The sequence below is a fragment of the Nomascus leucogenys genome, chromosome 15, assembly GCF_006542625.1.
Source record: "Nomascus leucogenys isolate Asia chromosome 15, Asia_NLE_v1, whole genome shotgun sequence".
NCBI lineage: Eukaryota > Metazoa > Chordata > Mammalia > Primates > Hylobatidae > Nomascus > Nomascus leucogenys.
In genome coordinates this window covers 66773973-66794252 of record NC_044395.1, presented here as the reverse complement: position 1 = coordinate 66794252, position 20280 = coordinate 66773973, and the positions used below count along the sequence as shown (strand labels likewise).

Below are 20280 nucleotides of genomic sequence, written 5' to 3'. Positions count from 1 at the left end.
TTCATAGATTCTGAAACCTTATTTTTAAAATTAGTTTCTGCATAGACTCTTCATTATAAATTTCTATCAGGCAGATAGAGATTTCTCCCCACTTTGTTCCTCATGTATAATAATTTCTGGTAGGAAAAGTGGCAATCAGGTGAAGCTGATTTAATTATTGGTTCTGTTTCATGCTCATATGACCCTAGCAGAGTAAGAGGTATTTTACTCTTTTTCAGAAAGGAACCTAAGAAGAGTACAATGCTATTTTTTATTTTACCAGCAATCAGGATAAAGTGAGAAGTGGAGCAAGAATCACTAATGGAAAGTCAGTCAGTAATTGTCACTAATATGCACAACAGCTTTTTGTGACAGAAAGAATGCCTATAGCTAATGACACCCAGTTCCATACTTCTTCATTCCTACTGCTGGGTATCCCAGGGCTAGAAGATGTGCACATCTGGATTGGATTCCCTTTTTTCTTTGTGTATCTTGTTGCACTCCTGGGAAATGCTGTTATCTTGTTTGTGATCCAAACTGAGCAGAGTCTCCATGAGCCCATGTACTACTTCCTGGCCATGTTGGATTCCATTGACCTGAGCTTGTCTACAGCCACCATCCCCAAAATGCTGGGCATCTTCTGGTTCAATATCAAGGAAATATCTTTTGGAGGCTGCCTTTCTCAGATGTTCTTCATCCATTTCTTCACTGTCATGGAGAGCATTGTGTTGGTGGCCATGGCCTTTGACCACTACCTTGCCATTTGCAAACCTCTTTGGTACACCATGATCCTCACCAGCAAAATCATCAGCCTCATTGCAGGCATTGCTATCCTGAGAAGCTTGTACATGGTCGTTCCACTGGTGTTTCTCCTCTTAAGGTTGCCCTTCTGTGGACATCGTATCATCCCTCATACTTACTGTGAGCACATGGGCATTGCTCGTCTGGGCTGTGCCAGCATCAAAGTCAACATTATGTTTGGTCTTGGCAGTATTTCTCTCTTGTTATTGGATGTGCTCCTTATTATTTTCTCCTATGTCAGGATCCTCTATGCTGTCTTCTGCCTGCCCTCCTGGGAAGCTCGACTCAAAGCTCTCAACACCTGTGGCTGTCACATTGGTGTTATCTTAGCCTTTTTTACACCAGCATTTTTCTCTTTCTTTACACACTGCTTTGGCCATGATATTCCCCAATATGTCCACATTTTCTTGGCGAATCTATATGTGGTTGTTCCTCCCGCCCTCAATCCTGTAATCTATGGGGTCAGAACCAACATATTAGGGAGACAATGCTGAGGATTTTCTTCAAGACAGATCACTAACCAGTTGGAGTTTGGAGGGTCTCTCTTAGCATTCATGATGAAGCAGCCACTAGGGAGGAGAGAAGAGACACCAAGGAATTTGGGTAGAGAGAAAGTGAGATACCCTGAATGCAATTTAAAATAATTATGAATGTATTGGTAGATAAATATTATTTCACAGTCACCTTCAGTGAAATGTCCCAACCACAAAATATATCCATTTGTTTGTTTTAATGTTTTTGCTGGGTTTGCTTTGTCTTTTTGTCTCTGGATAAATAGTTGTAATCATTTAGAAAATGTGGTGTGTATATGTGTTTATGTTCCTATGTTCATAGAGAGGAACTGGTAGAAGGCAATTAAATTGACCAGTATGGATTGAATCCTTGCCTGTATTAATTGTTTGAACCAGCACTTTCAATTGATAGGCAAGACTTTTTCTCCTGATGCTCTGTTCTTCCAGAAAGTCTCCTTATCCAGTTTGAGAGAGAAAGGCACATAACATATATTAATGCAGAGTGATAAATCAAAGGACAGACTTATGAATCAGGTAAGGTGTGGTACACTTGGTTTATTTGTGGGATAGTGGAGATTTTCTTGTATTATGACCTTTCTAATGTAATTAGGAGAAAAATAAGTTAGTAACTGACATTTCCTCCTCAGTACTGATTTGAATGAGCACCAGTCATTTTTCTATGTTGAGCTTTTGTTTTTGTTTAAATTAAAATGTATCCTAATTTCTGTTTGGGCATTCATTTTAAGCCATTGATTATTTTCTATCGTGTATTTAATCTGCAGATAAATAGGTTAGTGGGGTTAGATTTTATTTTGGATTTCAAGTGATATATATGCTTATAATTTGGTGCACGTGTGTGTGTGCGTGCATATGTGTGTGTATGTGACTTTAAGAAGTGGACATTTAACAATAATTCAGGTGTATTTAAAAGCAATATACATTCTCCAATTATTTTTTAAATGCACATTCTCTTTACTTTTACTTACTTTTGTGTTCTCAAACAGCTTGTTTCTATAAGAGTTGCATTAAAGTCTCTACAAATTCTGTTATACCAATTATATTTTTAATTTCAGTGACCATTGTTGCAATTATTTTGAAGTTATATTTTGAGATGGATATTCTTGACTCTTATGTATTTTTTCTCTGTTATAATAATTGTTACTTTGAATTCTATCATTTCATAACATGTCTAATGTGTGTCAACTTTTTATGCATAAAATTTGTTCAGCATATTTAATAGTTTGTGGACACATACTAGTTGTACATATATATGGGGTATTGTGAAATTTTGATACAAAGATACAATGTGTAATGATTATATTAGAAAAATTGGTATATCTGTCACCTCAAGAATTTATAATTTTTTTGTGTTAGGAACATTCTACTTCTACTCTGCTAGTTATTTTGAAATATATAATACATTATTGTTAACTATAGTCACTCAATTATGCTACTGAATGCTACATCTTATTCCTTGTAACTGTATTTTTGTACCTATTAACCAATCCCTCTATCCTACCCTCCTCACTACCCTTTACAGCCTCTGGTAACCATCATTCTACTCTGTCTCCATGAGATCAATTTTTTTTAAGCTCCACATAAGAGTGAGGATGTGTGATATTTGCGTGATTTATTTCACTTAACATAATGTCATCCAGTTCCATCCATGTTGTTTCTTTCTTTCCTTTTCTTTTCTTTCTTTTTTTTTTTTTTTTTTTTTTTTTTGAGACAGAGTCTCCCTCTGTTGCCCAGGCTGGAGTGCAGCTGTGTGATCTTGGCTCACTATAACCTTTGCCTCCGCCTCCTAGGTTCAAGCAATTCTCCCACTTCAACCTCCCAAGTAGCTGGCATTACAGGCACCCGCCAACAAGCCCAGCTAATTTTTCTATTTTTAGTAGAGACGGGATTTTGCCATGTTGGCCTGGCTGGTCTCAAACTTCTGACCTCAGCTGATCGCCCGCCTAGGCCTCCCAAAGTGTTGGCATGAGCCCCTGCACCTGGCCCATGTTGTTTGAAATAACAGGATGTCATCCTTTTTCATCCTTTTTCATGACAATAATAATCCACTGTGTATAGGTACACATTTCTTCATACATTTCCCAGATATATGAAGTGAATATTGTAAGATCTAAAGGCCTGTGCAGCATGGCTGTGCCTTTCCTAGTGCCTGAAAATCCTATCCAGGAGATCTATATGTGTATATATATATATATATATATATATATATATATATATATAATCACTGAGATTCAGGATAATGTTGAAACCCAATCCAAGGAAGCTAAGAATAACAATAAAATGATACAGAAGCTGACAGATGAAATAGACAGTACAAAAAATAATGTAACTGATCTGATGGAGCTAAAAAACACACTGCAAAAACTTCAGAATGCAATCACAAGTATTAACAGCAGAATAGACCAAGATGGGGAAAGAATCTCAGACCTTGAAGACTGAATCTCTGAAATAAGACAGTCAGACCAACATAAAGAAAAAAGAGTAAAAAGGAACTCAAGAAATAAGGAATTACATAAAGAGGCCAAAACTATGAGTCACTGGCAACTGTCATCCCTGAAAGACACTGGGAGAAAAGCAAACAACTTGAAAACATATTTTATGATATCATCCATGAAAACTTCAGCAACCTTGCTAGAGAAGACAACATTCAAAGTTAGGAAATGCAGAGAACCCCTGCAAGGTACTACATAAGAAGATCATCCCCAAGACACAAAATCATCGGGTTTTCCAAGATTTTAGTAAAAGAAAGAATGTTAAAGTCAGCTAGAGAGAAAGGGCAGGTCACCTACAAAGGAAACCCCATCAAGCTAACAAAATACCTTTCAGCAGAAACCTTAGAAGCCAGAAAAGATTGAAAGTCTATATCAACATTCTTAAAGACAAAAATCTCCAACCAAGAATTTCATACCTAGCCAAACTAAGCTTCACAAGTGAAGAAGAAATAAGATTATTTTTAGATAAGCAAATCCTGAGAGAATTTAAAACCACCAGATTTGCCATACAAGAGCTCCTGAAAGGAGCGCTTAATATGGAAACACTCTTACCGTCTAATTCAAAAACTCACTTAAGTACGTAGACCAGTGACACTATAAAGCAACCACATAAAAAAGTCTGCATAATAACCAGCTAACAACACAGTGACAGAATCTAATCCATACATATCATACTAACTTTTAATGTAAATGGGCTAAATGCCCCAATTAAAAGGCAGAGTGTCAAGCTGGATAAAGAAGCAAGAGCCAAAGCTATGCTGTCTTTAAGAGATTCATCTCACATGAAATGACACTCAGGCTCAATAAATAAATAAAAGGGGAATGGAGAAAAATCAACCAAGCAAATGAAAATTTAATAGAAGCAGGGATTGCAATCCTATTTTCAGACCAAAAGATAAAAAAAGACAAAGACAGGCATTACATAATGGTAAAGGTTAAATTGAACAAGAAGATCTAACCTAAATATATATTCACCCAAATAAACACAATTAGAAATGGCAAAGGAAATATTACTACTGACCCCACAGAAATATGAATAGCCATCAAAGACTACTATGAATACTACTATGCTCAGAAACTAGAAAATCTGTAAGAAATGGATAAATTTCTGGCCACATACACCCTTCCAAGTCTGAACCACAAAGAAATTGAATCCTGAGGAAAATGATAATAAGTTCCAAAATTGAATCAGTAATAAATAGCCTATCAAAAAAAATGCTCATGACCAGATGGATTCACTGTTGAATTTTACTAGATGTACAAAGAAGAGCTGGTGCCATTCTTACTGAAACTATTGCAAAATATTGAGGGGGGACTCCTTCCCAACTCATCTATGAGGCCAGCATCATCCTGATACCAGAACTTGGCAGAGACACAACAAAAAAATAAAACTTCAGGTCAATATCCTTGATGAACATAGATCCCAAAATTTTCAACAAAATACTAGCAAATCGAACCCAGTAGCACATGAAAAAGCTAACACATTATGATCAAGTAGGCTTTATCACTGGGATGCAAAGTTTGTTTAACATCTGCAATCAATAAATGCGATTCATTAGACAAACAAAACTAAAGACAAAAACTACATGATTATCTCAACAGATGCAGGAAAAGTGCTTGATAAAATATAACATTCTTTCATGGTAAAAACCCTTAATAAATTAAGTATTGAAAAAACCTACTTCAAAATAATATGAGCCATCTATGACAAATCCACAGCCAACATTATACTGAATGGGTAAAAGCTAGAAGCATTCCCCCTTGAAAACCAGCACAAGACAAGGATGCCTTCTCTCATCACTCCTCTTCAACATAGTATTGAAAGTCCTGGCCAGACCAATCAGGCAAGAGAAATAAATAAAAGGCATCCAGATAGGAAAAGAGGAAGACAAACTACCCCTGCTGGCAGAGGACATGATTCTATTTCTAGAAAACCCCACAGTCTCAGCCCAAAAGCTCCTTCAGCTGATAAACAACTTCAGCAGAGTTTCACAATACAAAATCAACATACAAAAATTACTAGCACTCATATACACCAACAGCATCCAAGCCAAGAGCCAAATAAGAAATGTAATCTCATTCACAACTGTCATAAAAAGAATAAAATACCTAGTAATACAGCTAGCCAAGAAGGGAAAAGATCCCTACAATGAAACTTACAAACACAGCTCAAAGAAATCAGAGATGATACAAACAAATGGAAAAACATCCCATGTTCATGGATAGAAAAAAAGAGAATCTGTGAATAGTGCCACAATAAACATATGCATTCATGTGTCTTTATAGTAGCATGATTTATAATCCTTTGGGTATATACCTAGTAATGGGATCGCTGGGTCAAATGGTATTTCTAGTTCTAGATCCTTGAGGAATTGCCACACTGTCTTCCACAATGGTTGAACTAATTTATACTCCCACCATACACAATAGCATAGACTTGGAACCAACCTGAATCCCAAATGTCCATCAATGATAGACTGGATTAAGAAAATGTGGCACATATACACCATGGAATACTATGCAGCCATAAAAAATGATGAGTTCATGTCCTTTGCAGGGACATGGATGAAGCTGGAAACCATCATTCTCAGCAAACTATCGCAAGGACAGAAAACCAAATACCACATGTTCTCACTCATAGGTGGGAATTAAACAATGAGAACACATGGACAGAGGGAGGGGAACATCACACACAGGGTCCTGTCATGGCATGGGGGGCTGGGGGAGGGATAGCATTAGGAGAAATACCTCATGTAAATGACGAGTTGGTGGGTGAAGCAACCAACATGACACATGTATACCTACCTATGTAACAAACCTGCACATTGTGCACATGTGCCCTAGAACTTAAAGTATAATTTAAAAAAAGATAGGGGGTAAGGTCAAAAAAAAAGAGAATCTGGGGAACAAAAGTCAGTGATAAAGACTTTATAAACTCCTCTGGGCTTATGTTGTTGTTTTTTTAAAAAATTGGTGGAGATATTATCTTTTTAAAAATAGTTAAAATGTAGTTAAAGAATTGAAAACAATGTATTGGTTATCTTTTATTGAATAACAATCACCCCAGAATTAATCAATTTAAAACAAGAGATGTTATCATCTCACACATTTTCTGAGAGTCAGGAATCCGGTAAAGGTTTAACTAATGAGGTGTAGCTCAGGGTTTCTTGAGAAGTTACAACTAGTTGTTGGACCTGCCTGAAGTGTCTGAAGACTTAATCAGGGCTGGAGGGTCTTCCTCAAAGATCATTCAGATTGCTCTTGGGAGGAAGTTTCACTTTATTATCTGGTGAGCCTCTCATTAGATCTGGACATAACACAGCTTCTCCAAAAGTGAGTGAACTGTGGGGCTGGAGGAAAGGGGGAAGAAAGAGAGAAAGAGAGAAGTGAAATATATAGTATCTACTATAATCTAATCTCAGAAGTGACATACCAACAGTTAGTTTAATTTTCTTTTGCTCCAGGTTTATTGAGGTATGATTGACAAATGAGAATTGCATATATTTAACATGTACAATGTAATGTTTAATATATGCATATACTGAAAAATGAGTACCACAGTCAAGCTAATTAATACATCCATCACCTCACATATTTACCTTTGAGTGTATATGTGTGTGTGTTTGTGTTTGAAGAGAACATTTAAGATCTACTCTCAGCAGATTTCAAATATACAATACATTATTCTTAACTATAGTTACCATGCTATACATTAGATCTCTAGAATTTATTCATCTATAGCTGAAAGTCTGTACATCCTCAACAACATCTCCCTATTTTCCCCACTGTCCAAGAGGTCCACCTCTTTCTTGTCCCACTCAAAATAATGAGGGGCTTAGCATGGCTGAGTGGCTGGGGAAGTCTGGGAGCAAGGAAGAGAGGCAGCAACACCCAGAAACCAGTGTCCTGTACAGCTCAGGAAACCAGGAGGTCATTCACTACACACTCACTTTCCCTCGTGAGAGGAATTGCTTGCCAAAGGGGCTTTCTTGGCATTGAGCTATGCTGCCTTAGAAAAAGGGTATCACTGCTAAAGGGAAAATGTTTCATTTTACTCTCTTCAATGTGCCTACTCTCAGATTTTTTGCTCCAACAATGTGCTAGAACTTTTTCACTGGACTCCCAGACTCACACAAGGGTTCTCTTGCTCATGAGTTATTGTCAAAATCAATGCTGGTAGTCAGATGACAGTAGAAAACTCTAATTCCATCATCTTGCTGACATCACTCCCCAACACTTCTGCCATGTTTTATTGGTCACACAGAGCAGCCCTGGTATGGTTGTGGGAGGGAACTATGCGAGGATGTGAATATTGAGAAGGAGGGTGTCTTTAGGGCCATCTTGAGACCTGCTATCATAAACTTCTAAAATAGTTTAAAATAAAAAATAGATTAAAATATTATTTTAAAAGGTGTACAAGGAAACTTCTGAAGGTCATGAATGTGTTCATTAACTTAATTGTGGTGATGCTTTCATGCCTATAAATGTATCTTAAACTTATCAATTTACATTTAATATACAAAGCTTATTGTACATCAATTCCTCAAAAAAGATGACAAAATAATAAGAGTGCTCCATTACTTTTATTTGGGAAGGAAGACATCTGAAGAATATCTAGAGGAAAGTGGTAATACCAGATGCCATGCTGCTTCAAATCACACTTACAATTCTTAATCCAACAGCAAATGTATCAAGTGCCAACATTATGTCAGTTGCTATTCTAGACAGTAGTGATATAGATATAAGATATAGCTCATATAAACTGACAGTCTGGTACAGGGAAGGAAATATAGAAATAAAACATCTTTCTGAGTTCCCTCGTTGTACTTTTGGCAAGAGAAAATGTGAATCTTACATTTCCCCAGTGCTTTAGCAACACTTAATTTGGCTTCTTATTATCTTCAGTATAGAATCCAAAATCTTAGTCTGGCATGCAGATCCTATATGATCTGACTCTATCTTACTTCTTTATCATTCACTAAAACACTATCCACATTCTATATCTTAGAGCAATGAATTGCTTGCATTTTAAAAATGCATTATGTTCTCTCTCACCACTAGAAATTTTCACATACTGTTCCATCTGATTCAAATTACATGAACCCTCTATTTTCCTTCCTCCTATTATATTTTCGTAAAAAACTCTTCAAGAGAGTTATCATTGAGTCCAGCCTGGGCAACATGGCAAAACCCCATCTCTACTAAAAACACAAAAAATTAGACAGGCATGGTGGTGCACACTAATAGTCCCAGCTACTCAGGAGGCTGAGGTGGAAGAATCACCTAAGCCTGGGACAGGTCAAGGTTTCAGTGAACCACGATCGTGTCACTGCACTCCAGGCTGGGCAACAGAGTGAGACTCTGTATCACAGAAAAAAAAAAAAAGAGAGAGAGAGACATCAACATACAAACTGTTCTTTGATTTTCCCCTAATCTGTAATTTTTAGGCAATGCTGATTACATAATTAAATATATTCTAAAAATATCTTTCTTGAAAATACACTAAGATAACCAATATATTTGCACTCATTTTTCTTCTTAAATTTTATAAATTGACAATTTATAATTGTATAAATTTATGGGGTACAAAGTGACATTTTGACTTATAAATCCATGGTGGAATAATTAAATCAAGATAGTTGACATATCTATCACCTCAAATACTTAACATTTTTTGTGGTGAGCAGATTTGAAATTTACATTCTTAGCAATTTTGAAACGCACAATGCTCTATTCTTAACTGTATTCATCATACAGTGTAAGAGAACTAAAAAAATTTCCTGCTTTCTAATTGAGATTCTGTATGCTTTGACCATCATCTCCCCACTACCCCCAAGCCCGGCCTCTGTAACTGCCGTTCTACTCTCTGCTTCTATGAGTTCTATTGTTTTAGATTCCACATGTAAGTAAGTACATGCGGTATATGTCTCCCTGTGCCTGGCTGATATCACTTAACATAATGTTATCCAGCTGCATTTGTGTTGTTGCAGATGACAGAATTCTCTTCTTTTTTAAGGCTGAATAATATTCTATTGTGTATGCCTCCCACATTTTCTTTATTAATTCATCTGTTGATGGACACCTATGTTGATTCTGTAAAGTGGCTAACGTGAATAGTGCTGCAGTAGACATGGGAGTTCGCACATGTCTTTGACAAACTGGTTTCAAACCTTTTGGGTAAATACGTATATGTTGGATCATATGGTAAGTCTATGTTTAGTTTTTTGAGGAGCCACTATAAAATTTTCCGTAAGGGCAGTACTAATTTACCTTTGTACCAACAGTGTACAAAGGTTTACCGCTGCAGGCTCTGTGAGACAGCCAAAAAACTTTGAGTGCCCAAAGTGTGAGGGGGAATGTCTGTCCCCAAACACACATCGTCAGTGGGGAAACTGAAGGTCCAGTTCATGGGAGAAGGATTTGACCTTAACTGGAGCTGAAACACATTTAGAGAGCCAAGTGAAATAAAAGGGTAGAGGAAGCAGCCAAAAGAGCCCTGTGGGCACTCTCAGTCCCCAGGAAAGCCATTCCTGACTGCCAGCGGAATTGGGGAAAGACCACAGGGAGAAGGAAACTCTCAGCTTAACTTTGTAATAATTTCAACCAAATGCAAAGTTTCTTGGACAGAATCTGGGGGAGGAGACAAACAGGGAGTGCAGATATGAGCACAGAAACTGCAGCAGTTTCTGGGAGGCATGAAACCTGAAAGCCCTGCTTGCTTTCTCAGTGGGGAGGCTTGTAGCCTGGGGCAAGCTCTCAGCCCTGCTCACCAGCTCCCTGGAAATAAACTCGGTGCTGTTGGGGTGAATGGTGGAAGCTGGGCTGGCCTTTCGAGCAGTGTGGGAGCTGGATGAGGCCTGTCATTGCCACCTTTATCCCACTTCCCTGGAAACCTGTATGACACAGCAGAGGCAGCAATAATCCCCCTGGGAATAGAACTCCACTGGACTGAGAACCCCCTCTTCCCCTACAGAGGCCACAGCAAGCCCCGCCCAAGAAGGGGCTTGTATCCTCCCTATACTACCACAGCTTGTATCCTCTCTTTCTCCCTATATATACGTCAGCTTGCATCCTCCCTATACTACCACAGCTTGTATCCTCTCTTTCTCCCTATATATACGTCAGCTTGCATCCTCCCTATACTACCACAGCTTGTATCCTCTCTTTCTCCCTATATATACATCAGCTTGCATCCTCCCTATACTACCACAGCTGGTGTTCTTTTGAAAGTGCCACCTCCTGACTGGAGGCCAACCAACAAAAAAACCAGCACACTAAACAAAACTGTAAACAAGGACCCTCACAGAGTCCACTTCACTCCACTGCTATCTCCATTGGAGCAGTTGCTGGTATCCACAGTTGGGAGACCTGAAGATGGATCACATCACAGGACTCTTTGCAGACACTACCCAGGACCAGCCTGGAGCCCAGTAGCCCCTGCTGGGTGGCTACGCAGAAGAGAAATAACAATCTCTGCAGTTTGGCTCTCAAGAAGCCCAATCCCTAGGGAAAGAGGGAGAGTACCACATGAAAGAAGCACCCCATGAGACAAAAGAATCTAAGGAGCAGCGCTTGAGCCCCAGATCTTCCCTCTGACATAATTTACCCAAATGAGAAGGAACCAGAAAAAGAATTCTGGTAATATGACAAAACACTGTTTCATAATAACCCAAAAGATCACAATAGCTCACCAGCAATAAATGCAAACCAAGAAATCTCTAAATTGCCAGAAAAAGAGTTCAGAAGGTCAATTATTAAACTACTTAAGGAGGCACCAGAGAAAGGTGAATATCAAGCTGCACAGCAGAATCTAACTAGTGCCCTATGATCTGAGGTGGGACAGTTTCATCCCAAAACCAACCGCAGCCTCTGGTCCCCTATCGCTGGAAAAATTGTCTTCTACAAAACAAGTCCCTGGTGCCAAAAAGGTTGGAGATCGCTGCGATAAATAACTACTTTTCAAGTTCATCCTGCTTTCTTTTTGCTAGTTAGGTTGGTGATTGTGTTGGGGATGGTGCATGGTGGGTAGAATCTAAAACATGTTGAATTACTTCTTTTAACAAGGCACACTACTTATCCTCGCTTACCTTTTAAGGTAAGTGGCCTTCCCAATTATGTCTGTGGATGTAATGCTGAACACTTGCTTAGATAATCACTTATTTGCTACTCTGGTGCTTAATTTCTCTTTTCAGTCTGTGGGATACTTTTTCTTAATTTTTTTTTTTTTTATAATGGCTTCCAGCTCCATCCATGTCCCTGCAAAGGACATAGTCTCATTACTTTTTTTTTTTTTATACTTTAAGTTTTAGGGCACATGTGCACAACGTGCAGGTTTGTTACATATGTATACATGTGCCATGTTGGTGTGCTGCACCCATTAACTCGTCATTTAGCATTAGGTATATCTCCTCATGCTATCCCTCCCCCCTCCCCCCACCTCACAACAGTCCCCAGTGTGTGATATTCCCCTTCCTGTGTCCACGTGTTCTCATTGTTCAATTCCCACCTATGAGTGAGAACATGCGGTGTTTGGTTGTTTGTCCTTGTGATAGTTTGCTGAGAATGATGGTTTCCAGCTTCATCCATGTCCCTACAAAGGACATGAACTCATCATTTTTTATGGCTGCATAGTATTCCATGGTATATATGTGCCACATTTTCTTAATCCAGTCTATTGTTGTTGGACATTTGGGTTGGTTCCAAGTCTTTGCTATTGTGAATAGTGCCGCAATAAACATACGTGTGCATGTGTCTTTATAGCAGCATGATTTCTAGTCCTTTGGGTATATACCCAGTAATGGGATGGCTGGGTCAAATGGTATTTCTAGTTCTAGATCCCTGAGGAATCGCCACTAATTTTTCTCTCCACTTTGAACAACTGTGGGCAGATTATTTGTATAGCTATTCCCCATCCCACTGCAGGGCACTTTGCTTTATCTGGCTATTTCTCAGGAATTAACAACAAAAAGATTCCTGTCTTTTCCAGGAGAGGCAGTGCTTCTCACAGGACCTGACACCATGTGTCTACATCATGGGAAATCACCCTACAGCTGCTAAAAACTGTATCATTTGGAATGGCCTTAAATCTCTTTGATAGAACTTCTTTTTGTCTTAATATTGTAGTAGGTCTAAAATATTCACAGAAAATGATTTTTAAACTTCCTCTGAGAAATGTATGGATTTTAAAATCTATGTTGGTGTCTTACAATCTTTTCTCAGAAATTATTTTATTTTTTCTTTTAATTATTCTTATTTAAATTTTTTTTATCTCCTTGCGTCTTCAGGATTTTGACAACATACATTTATTGCTCTTCATAGAATTTCTTTTTTAGGCTTGAGGTTTATTTTTTAAAACATTCTTTACATTCTACAATCAGTGATTACGAATAATTGAATGTTAAATGTGTCTTTAAAGAATTATCATTTAAAATAAAAATTGCACAATATAGCCCTTATTCTCAAATTTCTTAGAATCTACTCCTTTTTTGTATTAGCAAAGTCTTCATATTTTATAAATACAGAAGTACTCACATTCAGAATTCATGAAACAGTAAGCAAAACTTGAGTCCAAACAGGGGCTTTCACTACAACACAGCTCCTAATATTAGTGAGACTACCTAGTAAGGGCTAAAATCACAGGCTTCAACACCATAGGGTCCCTGAACTTGACTTTATTTCTTGGCCTTGTTTTCATCTCAAATCTGGAATAGCTGCCTCAAAACTGCAAATGGCTGAATGATCATTAACATCTCTACCGAATTTTTCCTCTACAGAGGTTAATTCCTGAAACTTTTTCCCCTTCTCTAATTTTATCCAATGAGTAGCTGCTACAGGGTGTTTGAAAAACTCTAGATTGAGTCAAAATTTGTAAGATAGAAACATTTTCATCAGGAAAATGACATAGCTATTTTCTGAGTATGACATCTTACACAGCAAAATCAGAAAAGAAAACTTGACTTCACATTTTTTAAAAGGACAAAGAGAACAAGTGCTGATGAGACTATGAAGAAAAATAAACTCTTGTACATCGTTGATGAAAGTGTAAATTAATATAGCTATTATGGAAAAAAAGTATGGAGGTTCCTCAAAATATAAGAAATAGAATACCATAAGATCCAGCAATCCTACTTCTGGGATTATATCAAAAGGAAATAAAATTAATATGTCAAAAAGATGTCTACACAACCATATTCATAGTTACATTATTCAAAATATCCAAGAGGTGGAAACAATACAGGTGTCCATTGACAGATTAACAGATAAAGAAAATGTGATACATACACACAAATACTACTCAGCCTTAAAAATGAAGGAAACCCTGTCATTTTTGACAACGTGAGTGAACTTGGAGGACATTATGCTTAAGTGAAAAAAGGCACAGAAAGACAACTACTGTATAATCTCATTTATACGTGAAATCGAAAAAAGTTCATAATATATTATAAAATAAGTGCTATAAAAATTTACAATATAATCACACTTTTTAAAAAATGTCATATTAAGATCTTTATTCCCTTTGCCTAGTTGGCTCCTCCTCTACTTTCAAGTGGCAATTTGAATGTTCTTTTCTCAGTAATGAGTTTTCTACTCACCTTGTCTAAGTTAGAGCCCTTGTGATAGGCTTTCATTGCATCTACCACATAGCAGACAATCCTCCTGGTATTTGAGACACTTCAGTAAGCAAATCAGGTAAAGATCTCTGTCTTTGTGGTGCTAGGTGCTAATAATCTTTTTTTTTAATTTTTCTCCTTTTTTTTTTTTTGTGAGACCGTCTCTCTCTGTTGCCTAGGCTGGAGTGCAGTGGCACAGTCTTGGCTCGTTGCAACCTCTGCCTCCCAAGTTCAAGCAATTCTCATGCCTCAGCTTCCCAAGAAGCTAGGTGTATTAGTCCGTTTTCATACTGCTGATAAAAATATACCTGAGATGGCAATTTACAAAAGAAAGAGGTTTAATGGACTTACAGTTCCACATGGTTAGGGAGGCCTCACAATCATGGCGGAAGGTGAAAGGCCTGTCCAACACGGTGGAAGACAAGAGAAGAGGGCTTGTGCAGGGAAACTCCCATTTTTAAAACCATTAGACCTCCTGAGACTTATTCACTATCATGAGAACAGCACAGGAAGGACCCACCCCATGATTCAATTACCTCCCACCAGGTTCCTCCCATGTAGGAATTGTGGAAGTTACAATTCATGATGAGATTTGAGTGGGGACACAGCCAAGCCATATCATTCTGACCCTGACCCCTCTTAAATCTCATGTCCTCACATTTCAAAACCAGTCATGCCTTCCCAACAGTCCCCCAAAGTCTTAACTCATTTCAGCATTAACTCAAAAGTCCACAGTCCAAAATCTCACCTGAGACAAGGCAAGTCCCCTCCACTTATGAGCCAGTAAAATCAAAAGTAAGTTAGTTACTTCCTAGATACAATGGGGGTACAGGCATTGGGTAAATACAGCCATTCCAAATGGGAGAAATTGGCCAAAACAAAGGGGCTACAGGCCCCATGCAAGTCCAAAAGCCAGCAGGGCAGTCAAATCTTAAATCTCCAAAATGATCTCCTTTGACTCCTTGTCTCACATCCAGGTCATGCTGATGCAAGAGGTGGATTCCCATGGTCTTGGGCAGCTCTGCCTCTGTGGCTTTGCAGGGTATAGGCCCCCTCCTGGCTGTTTTCATGGGCCAGCATTGAGTGTCTGCAGCCTTTCCAGGTGCACAGTGCAAGCTGTTGGTGAATCTACCATTCTGTGGGATCTGGAGGACTGTGGCCCTCTTCTCACAGCTCCACTAGGCGGTGCCCCAGTAGGGACTCTGGGTGGTGACTCTGACCCCACATTTCCCTTCCACACTGCCATATCAGAGCTTCTCCATGAGGACGCCACCCGTGCAGCAAAGTTCTGCCTGGGCATCCAGGCATCCTCTGAAATCTAGATGGAGGTTCCCAAACCTCAGTTCTTGACTTCTGTACACCAACAGGCTCAACACCATATGGAAGCTGCCAAGGTTTGGGGATGCCACCCTCTGAAGAAACAGCACAAGCTGTACCTTGGCCCCTTTTAGTCATGGGTGGAGCAGCTGGGATACAGACACCAAATCCCTAGACTGCACACAGCAAAGGGACCCTAAGCATGGCCCATGAAACCATTTTTTTCTTCCTAAACCTCCCAGCCTGTGATGGGAAGAGCTGCTTCAAAGGCCTCTGGCATGCCATGGAGACATTTTCCCCATTGTCTTGGTGATTAACATTTGGCTCCTCGTTACTCATGCAAATTTCTGCAGCCAGCTTGAATTTCTCCTCAGAAAATGGGTTTTTCTTTTTTATCTCATTATCAGGCTGCAAATCTTCTGAACTTTTATGCTCTGCTTCCTTTTTAAAACTGAATGCCTTTAACAGCACCCAAGTGACATCTTGAATTTTTTTGCTCCTTAGAAATTTCTTCTGCCAGATACCCTAAATCATCTCTCAGGTTCAAAGTTTTATAAATCTCTAGGGCAGGGGCCAAATGCTGTGTCTCTTTGCTAAAACATAACAAGAGTCACCTTTGCTCCAGTTTCCAACAAGTTTCTCATCTCCATCTGAGAGCCCCTCAGCCTGGATTTCACAGTCCATATCATTATCAGCATTTTGGTCAAAGCCATGCAACAAGCCTCTAGGGAGTTCCAAATTTCCCACATTTTTCTGTCTTTTTCTGAGCCCTCCAAACTGTTCCAACCTCTGCCTGTTACCCAGTTCCAAAGTCGCTTCTACATTTTCAGGTATCTTTTCAGCAGCACCCCACTGTTCTGGTATCAGTTTACTGTATTAGTCTGTTTTCGTGCTGCTGATAAAGACATACTTGAGACTGGGCAATTTACAAAAGAAACAGGTTTAATGGACTCACAGCTCCACATGGCTGGGGAGGCCTCACAATCATGGCAGAAGGTGAAATGCATGTCTCACATGGTGGCAGACAAGAGAAGAGAGCTTGTGCAGGGAAACTCCCATTTTTACAACCATCAAATCTCCTGAGACATAAGCAATATCATGAGAACAGCATGGGAAAGATCCACCCCCATGATTCAAGTACCTCTCACCAGGTTCCTCCCATGACATGTGGGAATTGTGGAAGTTACAGTTCAAGATGAGATTTCCGGGGAGACACAGCCAAACCGTATCACTGGGATTAGAGGCATGTGCCACCATGCCTAGCTAATTTTTGTATTTTTAGTAGAGACTAAAATACATGTTGGCCAGGCTGGTCTTGAACTCTGGCCTCAAGTGATCCACCCACCTCGACCTCCCAAAGTGCTGGGATTACAGGCACAAGCCACTGTGCCTGGCCTTGTGGTGCTAATAATCTAAAGGGCATGATTGGAGAGAATATCCAATAACAGTTAACATAATAAATATATAAAATTTTATAATGATTTAGAAAGGAATGTGCTCTATAAAAATATGAGAGCAAGAAAAAGCTGGGAGCACTAGGTGCACTTTTAAATATGGTGGTCAAGGTAGAAATCTTTAATGTTGTCAACACTGAGCAAGAAATTATGCTTCTGTTCATAGTGGGAAGAAACTCAGAGTTTACAATATAAAATATTTAACTCCTCTAATTTGTCTTCGTGGCTTTTGTAGAAGTCATTTGTTAGGGTGAGTTAGAAAATGCAGAAATGTTGTTTAGTCCTGTGACTATGTACATTTGTGTAATACCATGTGGCACCTTTAAGAATTTGATGTTAACAGTGGAGGGTGTCCAGGTTCTTGGCATCTTGAACAAAGAACTGGACAAAATGCACAAACAAAGCAAGGAAGGCATGAAGGGATTTATTGAAAATGAAAGAACACTCCACAGTGTAGAAGCAGCCTGAGCATAGAGGCTCAAAGGCCCTGTTACAGAGTTTTTGTGAGTTTGAATACTTACTACTTGGGGTACACTGTATGTAAATGAAGAGGATAAAGTAAAGTTACAAAGTCATTTACTCAGTGTATGCCGTGTCGAGAGAGTATTTCCTCTATAGCTGAAGTGTGGATCAGCCTTATGTTCCCTGCCTCCAGACACTATTTTCCTGCCTCAATGGCAGCCATTCATATTTTAATAAGCCATTTTCTGAAAAAAATTCCATCACTTTGTCCAGTGCAGGGCCATCACTGGAGGACTTTATAGCATCCCAATCATAAAGAGCATACTACAAATTCTTTAAATTTTTAAATTCCTTGTAGAAATGGTACAGTGTATTATAGTCATTAAAATTAAAGACACTGGAACCAGACTGCCCGGGTTTAAATTCAAGACCTACCACTTGCTGGCTATAAGACTTTCATTAACTTATTAACCTCTCTGTGGCTCAGAAAGATTATCTTATCTGTAAGTTTGCTTATCTGTAAACTGGGCATAAAATAGTACTATTCTTACAGTTCATTTTAGGATTAAATGAGAATGCAATACAGTAATACGCTTCTGGAAAATAAATGCTATGTACGTTTTGTTGTTATTGTTGTTGCTATTATCTTGAAACTGTGTGTGTGTGTGTGTGTGTGTGTGTAAACAGTCAACACTTTGAAAGTAAGTAAGCATGGAGGAAGACATAAGGGATCTCTACACAGGAATGCCTTGAGTTCTGAAAAGAACCTGGGTTGGTGCATGAAATAGGGAGTAAAAACTGAGAAAATGAGTTTTAGTGGAAGAAAGAAGAAAGTTGGGGAGGAAAAAATAGAGGGAGACAGGATTTAAGAGGCAATGGTTATGGCGGAGATGTGAGCAGTCCAGAAGGGTAACGAACGGGGCAACAGCTGCTTAAAGGTGAAGGGTGATTCTAATATACTTAGTATCTCACAGATGAAGAGCAATGTGGGGCATGCCTGAAGTTGTGACAAGACTCACAAAGCACTTCCTGATAGGATCTCTATCTTTCTAGTGACATTTTTTACTCCTCACCCTTTCTCTTTTACCTCTGAATATACAAAAAGCTTTGTGAACCTAGACTTGCTATTCTTTGTTCAGCCTTAATATTAGAGCTAGGTTGTTTATTTTTTTCCAAATAATTTCCATCTGCTCTTTCTTGTAGGACACTTATACATGTAATTCGAGATTGACCTTATATACTGTTTTCCCTGTAAAATCTTTACTCACTACCTCCAATAGATATTGATGATCATGCTCTCAGGATTCATGAGTTTTGTGAACATCTGTGATGTACAATTACCTTGTTATCATTTTATAATGATTCCATTGCATTTTATATCCTCTACTAGGCAAGGAATTAGCTAGTGTTTTTGTTTTCATTTACATTTCTCAGCGTATAACATGGAGTCAGGCACATGATTGTACCCAGAAAAACTTGTTGGCTGACATTGATAGTATGTTTGTGAGAACTCAATGAAAACTTGCCCATGGCCAGGCATGGTGGCTCACACCTGTAATCCCAGCACCTTGGGGGGCCAAGGCAGGCGAATCTTCTGAGCTCAGGAGTTCGAGACCAGCCTGAGCAACATAGTGAAACCCTGCTTCTACCAAAAATACAAAAAAATTTGCTAGGCATGGTGGGGCATGCCTGTGTCACAACTACTCAGGAGGCTGAGGTGGGAGGATCACTTGATTCTGGGAGGCAGAGGTTGCAGTGAGCCAAGATGATGCCGCTGCAGCCTAACCTGAGTGACAGAGTGAGACCCCATCTCAAAAAAAAAAAAGAAAAGAAAAGAAAGCTTGTCCACACAAAACTGAGACTGCACTGTGCACTGCCTGTACAACTGGAAAGATTGATCCTCAAACTGTGATTTTCATAATGAATCAGAGTTGAAACTAATAGCTCATAAAAATAACTAAAACTTATCGAATGGTTAGTATACATCAGAGATTGTGCTACCAGCTTTTTTTGCATCAGAGCATTTAATCAGAAGAAACATCTCTGTGATACATTTTCTTTTTCATATTTGGAAGAAAACATGGAAGTCAAAATTTAGGGAGATTGTGTAGCCTGTCCAACTCTAGTGGCTAGAAATTAAAAGACAGAAGACTTAACACTTGAGATGAATTGAATCTGAAACTGGTGTTATATTTCCCCAAATTCTTTCCTACTAACTTTTTATTTCCTTCACACTGAATTCATTTTTTCTCTCTCCCCTTTCTTTCATATGTATTTCTTCTCACACGTCCCTGGCTACAGTCCAGATTCTGAGTATCTTGAAAGCAGGAACTGTATCATCTGCCTCCCTCTCAATAAATCTAAGATATGACTAATAATATTGCTTAAATTAGTGTTTCAAAAAATGAATTAATGAGCGAATGAATAAATAAATTATAATATATACTAATAACTTAATGTTTTGCCTGCTTGGTCAATAATATAGCAATTATATTTTCAGATCCATTGTGTAATTTATTTATTTATTTTATTTTTACTTTAGATTCAGAGTATACATGTGTAGGTTTGTTACAAGGTTATATTGCGTGATGCTGAGGTTTGGGCTTCTGTAGATTTTTTCACCCAGATAGTGAAT

General features: G+C 38.6%; 1 protein-coding gene across 1 annotated transcript; it reads left to right on the top strand.

Annotated features, from left to right (window-relative positions):
• The first annotated feature begins 322 nt into the window (after nt 1-322).
• LOC100591906 (olfactory receptor 52E6) lies at nt 323-1322 on the top strand. Its single transcript, XM_012503601.1, has one exon. The coding sequence runs from the start codon at nt 360-362 to the stop codon at nt 1272-1274; it is 915 nt and encodes a 304-aa protein (XP_012359055.1). The 5' UTR covers nt 323-359; the 3' UTR covers nt 1275-1322.
• Nucleotides 1323-20280: the final 18958 nt, after the last annotated feature.

Bases quoted from the DNA above. Each gene is read 5' to 3' on its own strand.
- LOC100591906 (XM_012503601.1), top strand. From the start codon at position 360: ATGCCTATAGCTAATGACACCCAGTTCCATACTTCTTCATTCCTACTG.